Genomic DNA, 22107 nt, shown 5'->3' with positions numbered 1-22107 from the left:
AGAACTACAAATTTACTAAGCTGGAACATTGTTGTTTACAATAAAGATAATGTATGATTTTTGTCCAACTGTTGAAAAAAGAATCAAGACTATAAAAGCAAGCCATCTAAAACTTAAAAATAAAAAGTTAACGTTGCAAGGATAATGAAAAAATGTCTGTGCTCCTAAAACAGTGGTTTTCAACCGGGGGGAGGGGGGGAGGGCACAGACTGTCCAAGGGATCTGTGAAAGTTTGTTGTTACAATGGTTTTCAACCTGTGGTCTGCAGACCTCCGGGAGTCCAAAGACTATGTCTAAGATTTCCAAAGGGGTCCGCACCTCTATTTGAAATCTTTTAGGGGTCCACAAATAAAGTTTGAAAAAAACAAAAACAATACCTGTCTTAAAACAAATACATTTTGACATTTATATGACTGATTGAAAGAGTTTTAAATCTCCTCCCCCTCCCCGAAGTGGCCGGCATGTCCCTGCAGCTGCGGGCGTGGGGCAGGGGGCTCCATGCACAGCCCCTGCCTGCAGGCACTGCCTCTGCAGCTCCCACTGGCTGCAATTCCCAGCCAATAGGAACTGTAGAGTTGGTGTTCGGGCAGAGTGTGGCGACCCCTGCCCCCCTGCCAGGTGCCACAGGGATGTGCTGGCCGCTGCCAGGAGACGCGCCGAGCCAGGGCAGGTAGGAAGCCTGCCTTAGCCCCACTGCCTAATATCTCTGAGATAGAGCCCGATTCTGAGAGACTCCTGGCGAAACCAGGAGGGTTGTCAACCCTACTAACCTCCCAAGCACTCACTTGCCACGTGGACCCTGCTGCTGCACAGTAACCTAGTGCACTTTGTCCTATACTTGTTTGAAACAGGAGAATCAAAGAACTCTACGAAACCGTTAGTGAATGGCAGCAGGGTCCAGGCAGCCACTTAGTGCATGGCAGATTAAATCAGGTGCAGAATGCCCCCAGTTTGCTTTGCACTAAGTGGCCATATAGACAAGCCCTGAAGCAGATAAATTGAGTGCTACTGAGTTTACTGCACATCGAGTTTTCAAACATGACACTAAAGCAGAAGTCTTGTCTATTTTGCATGGACACTGAAAAATCTCATGGGACTTTGCACAAGTAAGGGTTTGCCCTAATGTTCTGGGTGAAATTTCTCCTTCCCCTACCATTCTTATACTGTGTGACCCATTAGCTATTGCTCCCTGCTCCAAAGGTGGTAGTATTTTAGTGATGCTACACGCAGATACTTTTAACAGTATTTTGGGATTTTTTTTAGATTAAAGGCTTATAATGGCAGCACTCACCTTCAGTGCCTCCTTGAGGCTGGGTGTGCTACTGTAATCTTTTTCCTCCTCCTGGCACCCTCTGTAGGTTGCTGACCTCACTAGGTGGGGGCCTTCAGTGGCTCAGTCCTCTGGCAAGTCACACAGTCAAAATGGATGAACCCCTTTCGAGGAAGGGAAAGTCAAACAAACTGTCTGCCCTCACCAAGGTCTTCAGCCACATCGCTAGGCCCCACCCTTAATTCTGGCTTCTAAAGAAGCCTTGTCCCCTTCTTGGGACTTAGGCCACTTTGCTAATGGCCGGGGGGGGAACCCAGAGTCACCCACAACTCCAGGTTCCGACCTAGGTACCTTGCATACTGCTGTATTCCCTGAGTCTCTTCTCTCCTGCTCCCTTTACCTTCACCTATTACCTTAGGGTTAAACTTGACAGGTCCTCACTCCCAGGACTAGTAAGTACAGCCAGTTAAGCTCCTTTGGCCAGAGAAGAGAGCCCTTTCTTGCCCCTCTGGTCCCAGCCAGGAATTGACCAGCTAAAGCCCTGCAGTTGCTTTTAACTGAGCCTGCTGGGCTCTGACTGGCTGCTTCCACAAGGCCTCTCTAGGCAGGCTGGGAGGACCCATCTCTGCTGCTCCTTCCTGGGGCAGGGTCCACAAGAGGCCAGTACATTCCATCAAAGTCCTACATAAAATCACGTGATTATAAATGATGCTGCTAACTTTAACATAATGCAGTAATACTTGCTGTATATTTTGATTAAACTGTAATAATCTGCGTTCTCCATCAATTTATTTGTATTTCCTAGACTTTGATATAGCATGTAATATATAGGAGAGAAAAAAAACACACCACAAAAGAAAAAAGGTATATCAATCACTATCGTTACTGCCCATTCTAAGACCTGAATTCATATAGCTGTTTATAGTTTGATGAACATGGGAAATCCTGAAGGATTACAACTGTAATGAAAATAGGCATTTTATAAACACATACCTATGATGGAATCCCTTCGGAAAACATCTCTATCAAAAATGTAAAACGACAGGTGACGAAAACTCCGAGGAATTTCACAGTAAAAGTCTTCTCCATAGAAGGGGCTGGGGAAATAAGAAGAGTTAGTATTGGTATCTCAAAGTAGCAAGTTTGTTTTCATTTCGTACCCTGAATGTAGACTACACTTGCCTTTGTTAGGCTGCATCTGCGTGTATGCACGAACCTACATCTCCAGGCACTATACCACTTTGATTTATTCCATTATATATTAAATGCCCTGCCACAATTCTGCCTAGAAACAGCCTGGACAGGTCGCCGCTTGTGGGCAGTCACTCGAGATGAGCGACCTCCGGATTCGGCACCCTGCACCCCTTCCCATGCCCCAAACCCCCACTGCCCCCACCCAAACTCCCTCCCTAAACCCACACTCCACACACCCTCCAGCACCTCAACCCCCTGCCAGCCCCATGCCAACCAGACTATAAACTGGACTTTCAATGAAGATCAGAAATGCCGATTTATAGAGCTTTCCAGTTAGTCAAGTGCCGGATAAAACACCTTTTACTGCATAAAACAAGAGGCAGACAGAAGGGTGAGCAAAAGTAACAGTGCATGTTAAATCAGCTCTTTGAATTAATTTAAAATGAAAACCTCACATCCAACTCCTCCACTTTCCCCAAACAAAAATCTCAAATCCAAAACTGATTAAGGCAATTGGTAGTAACTAAGCCTCTGAGATGGGTTTGTGATGTTTATTATCTGTTAATACTGAGCAGCCATTTCCTCCTGATTATGATATACAGAAGAACGATCTAGCTAGATCAACAGAAAACCAAATGATTTTTCCTACAGTTAGGCCAAATTCAAGAATGGATAAAAGTATTTTTAACACAAATCTGTTTAGAGACTTAAGTAGCTTCCCTTGACTCCTACTAGTTTAAACAGAGAAACACTTCAGACTTAAGAGCAACGCTTTCAGGTTTTTTCTATCCAATTACATGGTTAAGGAATTGTGTATAAGAACTACAAGCATCTATCAACATTATTTGTGCAGTGACAGGTCTATCGTACTAACACAGATTTTTTTACCCCGAGACACAAACTCCATCCGCCCAGTCAAATCTACTGAAGCATGAGTCATACTGACAGATGCAGCAAGCACTGCAGATGTAGACTTAAAAATAAATCACTAATTCTAATTAATAGGCTGAAAGCCAGTAGTTTTTTTTTTGTTTAAACAGACCTCCCTATTGTCCTGGCTGGGCACAAGACTGAGACACAGATTCATTAAAGCTACAATATAAAAAAACCCCTTCAACAGTATTCTGTTAAAAGATTTAATACTCATCTGAGTTATTAATAGTTCCTTACATTAACTTTCCATTTTTCTTGCATTTTATCAGCATATGTCATTCCCTTGGCTCTGTCAAGACACACATACATTGCTCCTATTATACACAGCAAAAGCATTTTAGGTCACTGCACACCTCTTTTGTTCATACTGCTGCCTAGGACGAAATAGTTTCTTAATGGATTTCTATACTCTCTTAATAGAATTTTGGCGCTAGCCAGTAAGCCTCATTCATTATATAGCAAAACATGGTACTAAATATCATTTTTAGTGAGAACATGACACAATGTATTAATGGTTAAAGTCATGCAGTATTATTCAGAATTCAGAAAAAACAATTTAAAAATACATTTATAATAATATATGCTGCAATGTTGAGAAATATGTCCAGGATTAACAAATGAAGCCCATAGTATGGACTAGTAGAGTACTACTATAATTAAACATGGATCCCAAAGGAAATTACAGTACGTCATTTGGTTCTTCTCCTGCCCAGTATCCTCTGGATGTCAGCATCTGCTCCCATTTATTGTGTCTCAGCCCCTGAGTATTTCAGAATTGTACTTGCATACACAGCTTCTAACTTCTTTGAGGCTTTGCAAAAGGTGTTGCATACACAATTCTTGGTGTCTCTATTCTTCAGTTGGACAATATTTACTTGGTAACGCCTTAGTTTAAGCAACTTTATAGATGTTAAATATTTACTTTACTCACAGATCGGGTACGTTTCGACAAAGTTTACAACATGTACTTGCTGCATTGGCACTTTTCCTTGTTAGCTACGACAGCGTGCCTCTAGTCACTTTTGCCTGTTTTCCCTCTATGAAGAAACCTTATTTAATCTTCAGGAGTGCGATAATGTATTTACAGATACAAAAGCTTTAAATTTTGCACTAGCACAAACTTTTCTACCAAATTGAGCATTATGAACAGCTTTTCTAGCAGAATGGTTCCTAATGGGGACCATAAGGCCCTAAACCTGCAATCACGTATGCAGTTGACTTCAACAAGACTACTCACGTGCACAAATATAAGCATGTATGACAGAGTTGGCATGATCAATGCTTAAGCATTAAAGTTCCTAGGTTTCTCTGTAGAAATTATGCTTGCTTTTTCTAGATGTGCTAGTAAATCTATCCATAAAGTCTGCCCTTTCCTTCCCATCAAATACTGATACACATAATGGCTCCACCACAAAAAAGACACTGAAGAGATGATGCTTTGTAAACTGTTAATTATATATCCATTTCTCCATTATGATTCCTAGATTACTGTACCACCTGAAAGTCTGAGAGGTACAAATATACCTAAGAGTCTTTTCCCATATTTATTGCACAGTCCTTAAACTCAGATTAGCATTTGATATTAGTAAAAAATGTATTCAGGGACAGTAATTAGCCCCCCTAAACAGACTTCCAAATGGAACAGTCAAACCACCATCATTTGAAGCAGTTAAAAATAGAAAACAGAGGAAACAACATATGGAAGTACACTGAACATTTCTGGAGAGTGGCCCAGAGAAAGAAGTCTTTAAAAGCCTGTTTACAATACATGATATTGGAAAAGAGCACAACGAAAGGGCGAAATGCAAAGGAAACGCAGTTAGCTACATTATAACAGAATCCTGTATCCACTACTGGACACGAGACTTACTTGCATGAGTAGTCCCATTGAACTCATTTGTGTGCCTCACAGTAAGCATTATTCTCACCAGTGGTTGGAGAATAGGGCCCTGATTTTACATTTTTAGAAAACTCTATCCAGTGCTTTCCTGGTTGTGGATTTTGCAGACTGGGTTTTACAATATCCAATTCCAACGCATTCAGGTAGTGTCTTTTTCCTATATTGTACTTTTAACTTATAAAAGTAAGCACATTTCTTACACGCTGCACATATTTCCCAATTGATAATTAAGCAGCAAAACTTTAACTGCAAGAAAATGCACATTAAATCTAATCTGATTTCTCTCCTTCCCCTTGAATGGTAGGGTGGCTTTGTAAAAAACAATATCTTCTTTCTGAAGGAATCAAAAGGAACTACACAACTGCTGTGAGCTTCCACTTAAATTGCAAGCTTATCCTTAACGTATCTCTTCCAACAGTGCCCACTTTGTCTCAAGCCTGGACCTGAGGAGCAAGAGGTCACAGCAGTCAAACCCCATGATTTATTTCTCAAGCCAAAATTGTCTTGAGCATCAGCCTCAGGGCTCCAGAAACCTTGTTCCAAAAAACAAAAATTGCCTCCCCAAAACAAAACAGCAATCCACCCTGTTTGCTGCACCAAATGCTTTTATTTGACATAGAAATTAATAAAAGTCAGCAGCATCGAGTTACATAGCCCACAAGGGACTGACAAAGACTTAAAGAACAAATACCAGAATTAGCCCAGCTGAAGATTCAGAGATCTGTCAGAATTTAAATAAGTTCAACTTGAACTTTCAATTAAAAAAAATTCCCTGGTAGACTAGATCTACTTTCTCATTAGACGATTTAATTTGGTGAAGAAAATGGGGTAGGGGGGTAGTTTCTGAACATCAGAATAAGCATCAATAATTGCAAAAGGAAGAGTTTAAAGTATCAAAATAGCTTCTGATTCTTTTTAAGTCTTGCAATGACTGCCAAGGGGATGGGGCTTTTGGAAACAAATTTGCAGTGACAGAAGCCATGGCATGCCCTCTTCTTTACCTGGCAGTCAGTATGAAATTAGCCTTCTTTAAAGTACGTTTGAAAATGTTTAAGTTTCAGAAATCCTTTGGCACAGGATATTGACTTTAAATTCCTTTATATTTTTATTAAATTTAACCTGCCTTGGGTTTTATTATAAGGTGTCCCAGATACTTCGATAGACTGGTGTTCTATACATAGAATAATAGCGCTTTTGAATCACTAGCCTCACAACTGCCACATCCAGCAGTTGACAGTAACTACTCCATAACTAAGAGTGAAGCTAATATCTCATAAGCAGATTCATTTTGAATACACTTCTGTTGCCATCCCCTCACCCCATCCCCATCTGATCTTCCTGATGTTTCACATGCCAATCTCAACTATTAGAGAAATGTGGTGGAGCAGGAATCTTCAGTGCATGATGTGGGCATGGAATTGGAGTCTGGGGAGGAGGAAGGGCGATTCTGAGGCAGGCAGCAGACTGGGACAAGGGATGAAAGGGGGGAAGTGACAGGAGACTGGAGGGCACGGAGAAAGACAAGGAAAAGCAGAGTCTGTTAAACATTAACTTTAACATATTGTAGATTTTAAATCCCAAAGTTTTTAACCATGAAAAAAAGCTTCCCCTTTTCACCATCTTTTACTCCATACTCCACCCAGGTTTCATCATCTTCCCTTTCCCTCTCTCCCACAGACTTGCTAAAGCCCACAGGAGCGAAGCCCTTTTCTAGGCCTCATCAAGGTACAGCATGATTCCTTTCCTGCAGATCTTTTATGCCAACCTGATTCGGCAAGGTACTTACGCACATGCTTAAGTATTTCCCTCAGTTGGAGGCTTGAACCTCTTTCCTCCAATGAGCAACAGCAAAGTCATAAATAAAAACTTCATTAAAATAAATGCAGCGTGATTTTCCTTAAAAAATTATAATAACCCTGGAGAAATATTATTTTCCTCTAAAAATATCTGTTTTAGTGCCCAAATGTGAATTAGTCTGGAAATAGTAAAGGAATCCTCCTTGTCTTCTTCCAAATACTACTTCATTCACCCACTCAATTTACAGACAGGTTTCCGATTCAAGATCCTATTTCTGATTATCGCCTAGTCATTTTTTATTTTGGCCTATTAGAGCTGCCAAGTGCCCAGTTTTCGACCGGAATGCCTGGTCGAGAAACGGCTGGCTTCGTGCAGCTCCCGAAAGCGGCCGGCATATCTCTCCAGCTCCTAGGCACAGAGGTGGCCTGGTGGGCTCTGCGCGCTGCTCCTACCCATGGTACCAGCTCCACAGCTCCCATTGGCCGGGAACCATGGCCAATGGGAGTTGTGGGGGCGGTGCCTGTGAACGAGGCAGTGTATAGAGCCTTCTGGACACCACTGGACCTAGGAGCCAGAGGGGCATGTCGCCACTTCCTGGGAGCCACCAAAGGTATGTGCTGCCTGGAGCCTGCATCCCCTCCTGCACCCCAACCCCATCTGAGCCCTGAGCCCCCTTCTGCCCCCTTCCATACCCCAGACTCCCTCCCAGAGCACACATCCTTTCTGTACCTCAATCTCCTGGGCCCTAGGCCAAAGACCCCTCCCACACCCTCCAACCAGAGCCCTCACCCCACCGTACTGCAATCCCCAGCCCCATCCCAGAGCTCACACCCCTAGGCGGAGCCCTCCCCCCACACCCCAATCCCCTGCCCCATCAAGTGAGCAAGTGAGTGAGGGTGGGGGACAGTAAGTGACAGAGGGAAGGGGGATGGAGTGAGCAGAGGGCGGGGCTAGGGTGTTCGGTTTTCTGCAATCAGAAAATTGGCAACCCTACTAAGCACATGTTTTTGCAAATTACAAGGGAAAGATGTTTAGGAGCTGGACTAGGGTGGGGACAGGGGGAAGTCAGGTGGAGTGAGTTTAAGCAATGAAAAATTATATAGGAGAAGATCTCTTAACTGTCAATTTTCAAACAAACATTCTGGTGATTTGGGTTTTTCAAAAGATGCAGGATTTTGTAATTACTTATGAGGGTTAGCTCAACTCCACAGAACCATGTTCAACCTTAACTGTAAAAAAAAAAGTTTTGTTTGAAAAATACCTATTAAAAATCATCACAATCAATGTAAGTAGGGAACAAAAGTATATAAACTGAATCACAGACTAGAATGACTTCTTCAGTTTCAAATAATGTTGCAAAACCCAGCATTTATTTCTCAACACTTGGGTTTGCAAAAGCAGTCTTGTTCTCATTTTGGCACTGATAGTTCAGTGGATGAAGGGAGAGAGTTGCAACATGAATAATGATGAAACTGCCCAAACCAAACCTCTTTGTATATAGATTTTTCTTCTCCTTTTAAACCTGCCTTTGTACTTGAAAGTAAGGACCATTAACATGCTACAGAGAACTCTGCATCCTCTGACTAGTCCAACTTGTTTAGAAATACTGGATTCATCCTGCTGCATGAACTGAAGACCAGAGTTCACATCACAGTGTGAGATGGAAGAAAAATAAATAGACTGAAGGAGTCTACGAAAGGGTACTTGGCTTGTTTCTGAACAATCCAGCATTTGGCTTATAAAATGTGCATACATACTCTGCAACATTTCATTAAGAGAGTGATGAGGGGGAAAAAAAGGATTCTTCAGAATAATTAAGACAGATAACAAGGGAATTGGATAAACTCAAATTCTGACACAGTGTGTGGTTGCTGCTACTACAGAACTATCAGGTGAGGATAGACAAGGTGAGATTCTATAGAAGTAGCCAAAAGAGACCGACAAGGGATGCTGGGAATCTAAAACACCCATACTAGATCTGAAACTCAGAGTTTTGACAGAATATATCCAACTGGAAGCATATGGTTACTTAAGAAATACACCTAAAACAAACCCACACAACTTAAGCCATTGTGAAAGTACAGACCCTCTTCTAATATCCATCCACTGCGCATAAGCCATTTTCTCATAAGTAATTGGGCTGAAGGACTTGATAGGTAGTGCTGTGGCATGAATTCATACATACATCAACAAAATCAGAAAATTATTACTGTGTTAACTACATTAGATCCAGGGTGGAGGGTGGGGAGATTTTAGGTACAGATATAGTCTCAATTGGTGTAAAGTAGCCTGGCTCAGCAGAGGTCAATGGAGCTATGCCTACTTACACAAGTGAGGATCTGGCCCATAGTATTGATGTTTCTGCTCGAAAAAGAAGGAATCTTTCTGGAGTGCAAGTTTCTAGGCTTGAACAATTTATAAAGCAAAAGAACACAACTGTGTATTATTTTTCAGCTGGTACCAAATAGAAACAACAACAACAACAACATGGTGTTTCTTTAAATTTCCAGTCACTAGGAAAAGGCAAGTGTTAGTAATGGGAGATTCGATCATTAGAAATGTAGATAGCTAGGTTTCTGATGACTGGGAAAACCGTTTGATGACTTCCCTGCCTGGTATGAAAGCTGCAGATCTCTCGAGGCATCTGGATAGACTTATGTGTAGTGCTGGGGAGGAGCCAGTGGTCGTGGTACACATAGGTACCAATGACATAGGGAAGGGTAGGAGAGACCTCCTGGAGGCCAAATTTAGGCTGTTAGGGAAAAGACTGAAATCCAGGACCTCTATGATGGCATTCTCAGAAATGCTCCCAGTTCCACGCACAGGGCCAGGTAGGCAGGCAGAGCTTCAGAGTCTCAATGCATGGATGAGACGATGGTGTAGAGAAGAGGGGTTTAGATTCATTAGGAACTGGGGAAACTTTTGGGATGGGGGAGCCTATACAGGAAGGATGGGCTCCATCTAAACCAAAGTGGAACCAGACTGCTGGCACTAAACATTAAAAAGGTTGTAGAGCAGTTTTTAAACTAGGAGATGGGGGAAAGCTGACTGCTGCAGTGGAGCATGTGGATCAGATAGAGACTTCTCTTAGAGGTGAGTCTATTGATAGAGATTCTCTAGGTTATAGTCAGGAGCAGAGGATGGAAGAGGATAATGTAAGAGCCAGATCAGATGAGAAACATTCACATAAAGAATCTGGCACATCAGAAAAGGGCAGACAAAAACAGTGACAAGTTTTTAAAGTGCTTGTACACAAATGCTAGAAGTCTAAATAATAAGATGGGCAAACTAAAAAGTGCCTCGTGATAAAGGAGGATATTGATGTAATAGGCATCACAGAAACATGGTAGACTGAGGACAATCAATGGGACACAATCATTCCAGGGTACAAAATATATCGGAAGGACAGAACAGGTCATGCGGGAGGTGGGAGTGACACTATATGTGAAAGAAATTGTAGAATCAAATGAAGTACGAGTCTTAAGTGAATCCACATGTTCCATAGAATCTCTATGGATAGTAATTTCATGCTCTAATAAAAATATAACATTAGAGATCTATTATCGACCATCTGACCAGGACAGTGACAGTGACTATGAAATGCTAAGGGAGATTAGAGAGGCTATCAAAATGAAGAACTCAATAACAGTGGGAGATTTCAATTATCCCCATATTGACTGGGAACATGTCACCTCAGGACGAAAAGCATAGACAAAATTTCTCGATATTTTAAATGACTGCTTCTTGGAGCAGCTGGTATGGGAACCCACAAGGGGAGAGGCAATTCTTGATTTAGTGGAGCACAGGATCTGGTCCAAGAGGTAACTGTAACAGGACCGCTTGGAAACAGTGACCACAATATAACAACATTTAACATCCCTGTGGTGGGAAGAACACCTCAACAGCCCAACACTGTGGCACTGAATTTCAGAACAGGGAACTATGCAAAAATGAGGAGGTTAAACAGAAATTAAAAGGTACAGTTACTAGAAATCCCTGTAAGCTGCATGGACGCTTTTTAAAGACACCATAATAGAGGCCCAACTTAAATGTATACCCCAAATTAAGAAACACAGTAAAGTAATTTAAAAAAAGCCATCGTGGCTTAACAACCATGTAAAAGAAGCAGTGAGAGATAAAGGCACTTTTTAAAAGTGGAAGTCAAATCTTAATGAGGTAAATAGAAAGGAGCATAAACGCTGCCAAGTTAAGTGTAAAAATGTAATAAGAAAAGCCATAGAGGAGTTTGAAGAACAGCTAGCCAAAAACTCAAAGGGTAACAACAAAATGTTTAAGTACATCAGAAGCAAGAAGCCTGCTAAACAACCAGTGGGGGCCCCTGGATGATCAAGATATAAAAGGAGCGCTTAAAGATGATAAAGTCATTGCAGGGAAACTAAATGGATTCTTTGCTTCAGTCTTCATGGCTGAGGATGTTAGGGAGATTCCCAAACCGGAGCCGGCTTTTGTAGGTGACAAATCTGAGGAACTGTCACAGACTGAAGTGTCAATAGAGGAGGTTTTGGAATTAATTCATAAACTTAACATTAACAAGTCACCGGGACCAGATGGCATTCCCCCAAGAGTTCTGAAAGAACTCAAATGTCAAGTTCCGAAACTATTAACTATGGTTTGTAACCTGTCCTTTAAATCAGCTTCTGTACCCAATGACTGGAAGTTAGCTAATGTAACGACAATATTTAAAAAGGGCTCTAGAGGTGATCCCAGCAATTATAGACTGGTAAGTCTAACGTCAGTAATGGGCAAATTAGTTGAATCAATAGTAAAGAATAAAATGGTCAGACATGTAGAAGAACATAAATTGTTGGGCAAAAGTCAACATGGTTTCTGTAAAGGGAAATCGTGTCTTCCTAATCTATTAGAGTTCTTTGAAGGGGTCAGCAAACATGTGGACAAGGGGGAGTCAGTGGACATAGTGTACTTAGATTTCCAGAAAGCCTTTGACAAGGTCCCTCACCAAAGGCTCTTATGTAAATTAAGTTGTCATGGGATAAAAGGGAGGGTCCTTTCATGGATTGAGAACTGATTAACAGACAGGGAACAAAGGGTAGGAATAAATGGTAAATTTTCAGAATAGACAGGGGTAGCTATTGGTGTTCCCCAAGGGTTAGTCATAGGACCAATCCTATTCAACTTATTCATAAATGATCTGGAGAAAGGGGTAAATAGTGAAGAGGTAAAGTTTGCAGACAATATTAAACTGCTCAAGATAGTTAGGACCAAAGCAGACTCTGAAGAGCTTCAAAAAGATCTCACAAAACTAAGTGACTGGGCAACAAAATGGCAAATGAAATTTAATGTGGATAAATGTAAAGTAATGCACATTGGAAAAAATAACCCCAACTATACATACAATATGATCGGGGCTAACTTAGCTATAATGAATCAGGAAAAAGATCTTGGAGTTATCCTGGATAGTTCTCTGAAGACGCCCACGCAGTGTGCAGTGGCAGTCAAAAAAGCAAACAGGATGTTAAGAATGATTAAAAAAGGGGATAGAGAATAAGACAAAGAATATATTATTGCCCTTATATAAATTGATGGTATGCCCACATCTTGAATACTGACTACAGATGTGGTGGTCTCATCTCAAAAAAGATATACTGGCACTAGAAAAGGTTCAGAGAAGGGCAACTAAAATGATTAGAGGTTTGGAACGGATCCCATATGAGGAGAGATTAAAGAGGCTAGGACTTTTCAGCTTCGAAAAGAGGAGGCTAAGGGGGGATACGATGGAGTGATAAGTAGATAAGCAAAAGTTATTTACTTATTCCCATAATATAAGAACTAGAGGCCACCAAATGAAATTAATGGGCAGCAGGTTTAAAACAAATAAAAGGAAGTTCTTCTTCACACAGCGCACAGTCAATTTGTGGAACTCCTTATCTGAGGAGGTTGTGAAGGTTAGGACTATAACAGCATTTAAAAGAGAACTGGATAAATTCATGGAGGTTAAGTCCATTAATGGCTGTTAGTCAGGATGGGTAAGGAATGGTGTCCCTGGCCTCTGTTTGCCAGAGGATGGAGATGGGTGGCTGGAGAGAGATCACTTGATCATTGCCTGTTAAGTTCACTCCCTCTGCGGCACCTGGCATTGGCCACTGTCGATAGACAAGATACTAGGCTAGATGGACCTTTGGTCTGACCCAGTATGGCCGTTCCTATGTTCCATTCTGTTTTCCACCACTCCCCTCTTTTTTCCTAAAACTTCCTCAGCTTGTTTTTTACTGCTTTTATTTTGTGTGGATACCTGGTGCCCTTACAGTCTCACCCCGCTAGCTCTGAACCCTATCCACTGACTGACATACCTACCAAACACCAAAAATTCTCCCTTGCCCATTTCTAGTGACCTTGTGACTCTTACAGCTATTAAGTTTCCTCCTCTCCCACAAATAGAAATATCCTTGTCTGGTGGGATATTCAGCCTCTATCTGAACCCCCTTGACAAAGGGGAACTCAAGTTATAGATGTGTTTACTTTTCAGAAATTTCTCAGGTTCTTAAAAAACAGTCTGCAACAACACTGATAGTTACTCATACAGATAGCTTTCAATACTGATACATATTCTCATTCGTAAACCCCTCAGAGCCTTAATGTCCACCATGCCTCCTCCCACAGCCCTGCTTCCCCTTCTGGCACTCTGTCCTGCTGTGTTACATGTCTCCCTGACAAAGTCTTGCTCATTTCCTGCCCCAAAAATCTCTCATGGGCAGTCTGATTTGCCCCAAGTACCTCTTCCTATACAGCTCCACTCCCCGCAAGCCCCCTTACCACATTACGCTGTTAAATGTTGATACACATCAATGTTTAGATCCATCAATGTTGATACATATCAGTGTTTAAAAGCAAAATGTGGTAATAGAGAACAGGGCAGGGTGGGGCCAGGCAGCGCGTGTAGGGGAGAGTACACTGAGGAGTGAGGTTGTTGTGAGAATTACTATGGAGCAAACAGATAGGCGAGAAACTGCTCTCAAACCACTGCTTATGCCATTCGGTTCAAAGCCTCCTCCCCAGTGGCCTTTATGCTGAGCAGAGCTCTGTATTTCCCAGAGGCAGGTGGGCAACACTGGGACACGTAAGGAGCTGATGTATCCAAGTAATTCTATCAGCTCATCTTGGCGTATCTCCAAAGTGGAACAACTATATGTATTTAAAATTTGAGAAGTGGCTTGTGTCCAACACATCCGAATGCGAGAGAGAAGTTTGGAGTTTGTGGTTGGTTAGCTAGAGGAACACAAATGTGAGGAAAACAAAGCAATTTTTTTAAAGCAAGTATTTTAAGAAGATATCAGCAAACTTTCAATATTTTATTAAAAATTAAGGCATCTATATGGTTGGTTAGTGCACAGCAAGCCAGAGTCTAAACCTACCATGCATTAGCCTGTCACACGTTATCTGGCTGTGTGGATACTGCTACTGTATCCTACAAGTTCCATAATGTGCTTTGACATACTGCCGCTCCAAACAGTGTGGACAAGCCTTTATACAGAACAGTAACTCTTTGCAAGAATGAATTTATCAAATTTAGTAACTAACTTCAATTAGCAAAGTGTGAAACAAAGGAACTTTATTCTTGTGTTAAGTTCAATATACCCTTAAACTATGGAGTTGCTACAGACATCTCTTAATATTGAGGTCTCACTACTGTGAGGCTGCATCGGTATTTTCTGTTTTACAGGGTCAGTACCTCAGTGTCTCTCACACTTTTTTAGAAGGGAGATAAATTAAGATTGCAAGGGCAATGTCCCCTCCAGCATTTCTGAACTTGAGTGTGCTTGACTTAACAGCATTTTAATCCTTTATGTATTTTCCTAATTTTTAATAGTTTAGTTCATTGATGACAGCAGCCTTAATTAACATTAAGCAAAGTCTATTGTTTGTGAATATGTATTATTCACTCATACAAATACAAGTAGTATGTGGTTGGCATTTTCCCTCCCCACCAAAGTCTAGGGACAGTAGACTCAAGGCCCAGGTGGATTATTTTCTCTTACATTCAGTTTTTGATTACTCTATCCAAGGTGTGAAAAATTCCTGTCAAGTAGGAAGGAGCACTAAAGGATCATGGAGCCAAGACTGTGTGCAGGCAGGGTCCTCCTGCCATGAGATCCTGCCCCACCCCCTTCCTGGCCCTGTCAGGTGTAAGGCTTCACAAGCCAAACTGGGCTGAGAGCTTTGTGGGGGAGGGCAGGGGCAGGAATGAGCCTCCTCTAGCCTTAGCCACCCTCTACCTATGAGTATCTCTACTCCACTGCTTCTTCCAGTCAGGCATTAGAAAGCTGTCCTAGTAGAAACCTTAAATCTTTGATTCAGTACAATATACCAGCACAGCAGTCCTGTTTTGATGGCAAGAGAGGTTGGCTGGTGGAAATTATGTAAAACTCTTGACCAGGGGTCTGCAACCTCTGGCACGCGGCTCGCCACGGGAAGCACCTTGGCAGGCTGGGCCAGTTTGTTTACCTGCCGCGTTGGCAAGTTCGGCAGACCATGGCTCTCACTGGCCGCGGTTCGCCCTCCCAGGTCATTGGGGCGGCTGGAAGCCATGGCCAACGCATTCCTTGTCTACGCCACTTCCCGCCTCCCCCACTGGCCTGGGATGGTGAACCGCGGCCCACCAAACCTGCCGATATGGCAAGTAAACAAACTGGCCCAGCCCACCAGGGTGCTTACTCTGGCAAGTCGCATGCCAGAGGTTGCCAACCCCTGCTCTTAATGATTTATTGGTCTCACCTGACTGCCCACTAACCTGGCTGCTCTCAAGTTTTTGAGGGGAATTTAGTGCTAACGAAAGGTGTAGTAATATTGTTACTGGCCTTGTGATTAAGGCACTGGCCTGGGAAGCAAGAGGTCTAAGTTGTGTGTGACCCTGGGTAAATCACTTAATATCTGTGCCTCAACTCCCCATCTGGGAAATGGGGATAACAATGTTTCCTTTCCCAACCCCGTTAGCTGTTTAGACTGTACGCTCTTCAAGGCAGGGACTCTCTTACTGTGTGTTTGTATAGCACCTAACACAGTGGGGTTTATTGGCTGCGGCTTCTAAGCGTTACCATAATACATGTAATAAACCAATGGCTCTCAAACTTCCCAGACCATTGAACCCCTTTCAGGAGTCTGATTTGTCTTGCATACCCCCAAGTTTCACCTTACTCAAAAATTACTTGCTTACAAAATCAGAGAAATACAAAAGTGTCACAGCACACTTTTACTGACAAATTGCTTACTTTCCCATAAAGCAACAAAGAGTCCTGTGACACCTTATATACTAACAGATGTATTGGAGCATGAGCTTTCGTGGGTGAATACCCACTTCGTCAGGTGCACGTAATGGAAATTTCCAGAGGCAGGTATAAATATGCAAGCAAGAATCAGGCTAGAGATAACGAGGTTAGTTCAGTCAGGGAGTATGAGGCCCTCTTCTAGCAGCAGAGATGTCATGTTTCTCATGTTTACCGTATAATTATACAATAAGTCAACTGGAATGTAAATATTGTACTTACATTTCAATGCATAGTATATAGCAGTATAAACAAGTAATTGTATGAAATTCTAGTTGATACTGACTTCACTAGTGCTTTTATATAGCCTGTTGTAAAACTAGGCAAATATCTAGATACGTTGATGTACGCCCTGGAAGACCTCTGCATACCCCTTGTTGAGAACCACTGTAATAAACCACTTCCACAGAAGTGAAGTTACCATTCAAGTAATTAGCTAAAAAATGACACATGCAGAATTCCTCACTGTACAAAATGAAACGTTTCAGCCATGTTTCAATTTTAAACCCTTTCATGTGCATAGAGAGTATATGAAAAAACAGCTGGAAAAAATACAGGTTCCGTCAGTGCAAGGAAACCTGAATTAGAAAACATGGTTGTAGATATGGCAATTTCCTGGCAGACTTTATTGAATTAAGATTTAGTATTTTACAGATCCATTGTATTAAATGAATGGTTTATGTATTATTGTGGGCCAGGATTGTATATAACCTCTCAAAGGGGGAAATGTGACAGATGTGGAACCTGGGGATTCAAAAGATTATACTGAACAATGTACCAGACAAGAAGGGAGTTTTGGAACAAAAAGCGTTAAGTCATTTTCCTAGGGAATATCTAGGGGGAGGGGAACGCAAATTCTCCACCTCCAATTATGCAAAACCCCAGCCTTTTGAAGCTTCACCCTGAGGAGTTGTCCATTGTCTACTGATCACCTGTTACGTGAGGCCAAGGTGAAAGGCACAATCTGGAAAAAAGGAAGTCTGAATGATTCACAGTTGGTCTGGTTCTGAATCTGAGACAGCCATGAAATTTTAACTGTGTGTGGTGGGGGAGTGGGGGGGAGAAAGAGGGCGGGGGAGACACAGTTACGGGTTTTGTAAGACTGAGTCCAAAGCTGGAGTTCAGAGTGAGCTCTGGTAAGCTTTTTAACATACATGTAAACAAAATGTTTAATAGCTTTTTTTCTATAATGCTTTCAACTGAAGAATACACATGCTTACTTACGAAGAGCTGTACAGTAACTTAGAACTGCAGGCAATTACACTATTCATAACCTCTGCAGAGAAAGCAAAGAGCAGGTACTGGCTCTTTAGGTGTTTTGGCTTGCTACGAATATCACAGTGTAGGCAGAGAACTGTGCAGCCTGGAAAACCCCTGGTCTCAAAAGAGAGACACTTGGACTTTGCCCAAGGGAGGTGACAGCTAAGGAGCTGGGAGTCTAGAGAGGGTGCCCTCGAAGGAGCAATACAGGTGCAATTGTCCTGAACTATGACAATTGTTTCAGGGTGACAAGTATATTCAATTTTATGCATATGTTCACAGATAATTGTAAAAAAAGCCCATAGGTCACAAATGGGAAACAGTTTGTCATTTAACAGTCACAGTTCAATAAAAAAAATTTAAAAACAGAAGTTTTCACTTCACTTTGCTAAACTGAAAAAAATGGCAAAGGTTTAAATTGTCAATAAAAAGGTGAGGAGAGATGTAATTTTTGTGATTTGCTTCCATGGGTTGCAACACCCAAGTCCCTGTTACTCAGAGACTGTGCAAGTTTTGACAAGGAGCCCAATCAAAGTATTAGAAATTGAGAATGGGGGCCAGAGTTGAAGCGCTGATTTAATATCATTTCCATGTTAAACCTCATCACAGGCTTACAGGGAATAGTTTGTAACAAATCTGGTGGAGGTAAGCATGTGTGTCTTATTTATTCAAAGCTGAACACAGCCACCCATATAATTAGTGGTTGCTTTAACCACACATTAACATCTAATTTGTGTGTGTTGGATCCCATAGCTCGCTCAAAACTTTGACAAGATGCCATTAACCTTCAAACTGCATGAAGGGTTATAACAGATGAAAACAACCTGCTGCACACAAGGCTGACAATGGTTCCAATAGGTGTAAGTAAGCAATGCACACTTCCTAGAAGATGATCTGCCCGTCTCAAGAAAAAGAACTACACCTGCAACTCCTGCTGACTTTGACACATCCTTTTGTGGCAGCCATTAATCCACTTCTGTCCAGTGCTGCTGGCCCAGTGCCAATCTTGGATGAACAGCAGCATATCAAGACCAACAGCTATGTCCTTGCAGAGCGGCAGCAACTCTGGGATAGAGACAGGCACGCTGATGAATTTCAGAAGCCCTAATTTACATCCACCTGTTCGTAACCTGGGATGCAAATCCTAACTAGACTTAACAGGATACTCACTGGACTGGTCACAGTGACTGCCACAATGCAGAAATTTGGCTTAGCTCCCTCCTATCGAGGTCATTACAGGGCAGCAATGCACAAGGTCAAACGTGGTGGTGGAGTGCACAGTTAAAAGACTGGAGTAGGGTGACCAGATGTCCCAATTTTATAGGGATAGTCCCAATTTTGGGGTCTTTTTCTTACACGGGCTCCTATTATCCCCCACCCACTGTCCCGATTTTTCACATTTGCTGTCCTGTCATCCTAGACTGGAGGATGGACTGCAATACCTCCCTCAATGATGCAGCAGTTAGATAGCTAAACAAAGCAGCAGCAATTTGTACAAACAGAGGCACTGTAAAGACATTGTTAAAAACAGTTTCCTTCTTGAATTTATTTTATTTATTCACCTATTGGGGGAATGTTCAAGGATGAAGGGCAAATCCAACTGGTAGTGGAGCACAGAGGTAGGTGGGTGTTGGGATAGTCAGGAGGGATGCTCCTACGAAACAGATGAGCAAAAGCAGTAACGTGCCCCTACCCACCTTCAAAGAGAGATGGAGCCAAAGGTAAATGCCAGCTGACATGGCCAAGGGGGAAGAAAGGCTATCCCGGGAGACACGAGGAAAGCAAGGAAAGCCAAGAGCTGACTTGGAAGTATATGCTCCTTGGTCAATAATTCAGGATGAAAGGATTGTAGTTTCCCCGTGAGCACCCTAACCTGCTGATTTCAGACTGGATTCAGCCTACCACTTTAATTTAAATATGTCTAAAGACAGATGGAATTTCTCTCAACGGAAGTTGTTATTCCTACAACAGAAAAGCTTATTTTCTCAATGGAAAATAATTATTGGATTAATCCAGTGGAATGACATCAACTAAAACAGTAAGTCCTCCTGTGAAGTGGTTTCATGATCATCCAACAGGAAAAAAAAAAACCAACAACGCTACCTGTGTAATTCCTAGTTCTGAGCAACAAAGGTTACACTTGCTTGAATAAGGACAGAAATTAAGTAACAATTGCAAAATTACTTTCGTGGAACTATTTCAAGCTTTAGACATTGCAAATTCTTAATTACAGCAAGAACTTTAGATAGCAACTTTATGTCATTCATTACTAAGCAATTCCATTAAACTGGAAGGTGCTAACAACTTCATGATAAAACACAACTGTCCTAACTCTATGTGGCTATCAATCTACAATCTGTGAGGGTCAAAATCTACACTATTTTGCATCTCAGTCTCTCTTGCCTCAATGCAGAACACAATAAAGACCTAAAATAAAATAAAGATCACAAGAAAAATATTAAGTGCAAGAAAACTTGAGTGGACAAATCCTATGAAAAATCACTAGGCCTTGTGCTCCTAAATCAGTTAGGACTTTTGAAAGTTACACCTCCTATCTATAATCTCATCAGTTAAATGACTGAATATTTCCAATGTAAAATGTTTCACATTTAAAATCAAGATTGAATATTTTTCTAAAAGCTATACTGCAGGAATTATTTTGAAGTTTGAGGGCATGTGTTATACAAGGGATCAGACTAGATGATCATAATGATCCCTTCTGGCGTTGTCATCTATGAATATGATAACAGGAGATAGGGTTTACTTTAGAATTCACTACCTAACTCTGATTCCACCACACGTTAAATACATGTATGCAGCCCACTCCACCCAGATTTCTTTATTTAAATATAAGGTGATCAGAAATTAATTTTGGACGGGGAAGTAAATTCCCTTTTTCCAGAATACATACATGCCTGAGTTTGAGTGATCATGGGTTAATTCAGTGTAAACTATATGGAAGGATAAGCAAACATAAGCCTGCAACAAAGGTCCTTGATTTCAAAAAGACAAACTTTAAAAAAAAAATTAATGGAATTAGTTCGGGAGTTGGACTGGACTGAAGAATTCCAGGATCTGAATGTAGAGGAGGCTTGGAAATACTTTAATTCAAAGTTGTAGAAACTATCTGAAGCCTGCATCCCAAGGAAAAGGAAAAAAAAATGTAGAGAAGGTTGTAGACCAATCTGGATGAACAAGAATCGCAAATGGTTATTAAAAGAAAGCAGAAGGCCTATAAGGAATGGAAGAAGGGCTGGATGAGCAAGAAAAGCTCTCAGAGGTCAGAAAGTGTAGGAAAAAAATGAGAACTGCCAAAAGCCATTAAAACCATTAGTAAAAGGTTCTTTAGATATATAAATAAAAAGGAAACATGGAAACAAGAAGTGAGACTGCTAAATGCTGAGCATGGGGTAGAAATTAAAGATAATCTAGGTATGATCCAACACCTAAACAAATACTTTGCCTCAGTTTTTAATATGGATAATGAGGAGGCTTGGAGAGAGTAGCAGGATTGCTAATGTGAACAAAGATATGGAAGAAGAAAATTACCACATCCAAGGTGGAAGCTAAACTCAATCAGCTTACTGGTACCTAAATCAGGAGGACTGGATAATTTCCACCCTAACATATTAAAGGAACTAGCATGTGAAATTACAAGCCTAATAGCAAGGATTTTTAATGAAACTGTAAACTTGAGGGTCATACTTTATGACTGGAGAACTGCAAATACAGTATCTATATTTAAAAAAAAAGAGTGATCCAGGAAACTACAGGCTCATTAGTTGACCTCAGTTGTATGCAAGGTGTTAGAAAATATTTTGAAAGAAAGAGTAAAGGACATAGAAGTAAATGGTAACTGTGATTTAAAAAAACAAACAAACATGGTTTTACAAAAGGCAGATCATGCAAGACCAATTTGATCTCTTTCTTTGAGAATAAAACAGATTTTCTAGGAAACGCAGTAGATTTAATCTACTTAGATTTCAGTAAAGCTTTTGATACAGTTCCACATGGGAAATTATTTGTTAAATTGGAGAAGATGAGAATTAATACAAGAATCAAAAAGGTAGGTAAAGAACTGGTTACAGGGGAGACTACAACAGGTTATACTGAAAGGTGACCTGTCAGACTGGAGGGAGGTTACTAGTGGACTTCCTCAAGAACTGGTCTTGGGACCAATCTTATTTAACATTTTCTTTAATGACCTGGTCACAAAAAGTAGGATTGTGCTAATAAAATTTGTAGATGACAAAGTTGGGTGGTATTGGGGAGGACTGGAATACCATACTAGAAGATATGGAGGACTTTGAAAACTAACATAATAGAAACAGGATGAAATTTAAGAGGGTAAAGGTCAAGATCATGCACTGAGGTACTAATAACAAGAATTTTTGCTATAAGCAGAGGATGTATCAGTTTGAAGCGACAGAGGAGGAGAAAGACCCAGGTATATT

At 41.3% G+C, this 22107-nt stretch overlaps 1 protein-coding gene across 3 annotated transcripts in view; it reads right to left on the bottom strand.

Annotated features, from left to right (window-relative positions):
* The window catches only part of RASA3 (RAS p21 protein activator 3), a 207707-nt gene that overhangs the window by 124082 nt on the left and 61518 nt on the right, over positions 1–22107 (bottom strand). For 2 of the 3 annotated variants that reach the window (XM_050921823.1, XM_050921832.1), the window contains exon 3: positions 2264–2367. In XM_050921823.1, the coding sequence (XP_050777780.1) occupies positions 2264–2367 (104 nt within the window). Of the gene's footprint in view, positions 1–2263; positions 2368–18575; positions 18674–22107 lie in introns of those variants that run through there. The other variant, XM_050921842.1, reaches the window with a different exon arrangement.

The sequence above is a fragment of the Gopherus flavomarginatus genome, chromosome 1 (genome assembly GCF_025201925.1).
Source record: "Gopherus flavomarginatus isolate rGopFla2 chromosome 1, rGopFla2.mat.asm, whole genome shotgun sequence".
NCBI classification, from domain to species: domain Eukaryota; kingdom Metazoa; phylum Chordata; order Testudines; family Testudinidae; genus Gopherus; species Gopherus flavomarginatus.
The sequence above is the reverse complement of the archived record's forward strand: the minus strand, read 5'-3'. Positions and strand labels throughout refer to the sequence as shown.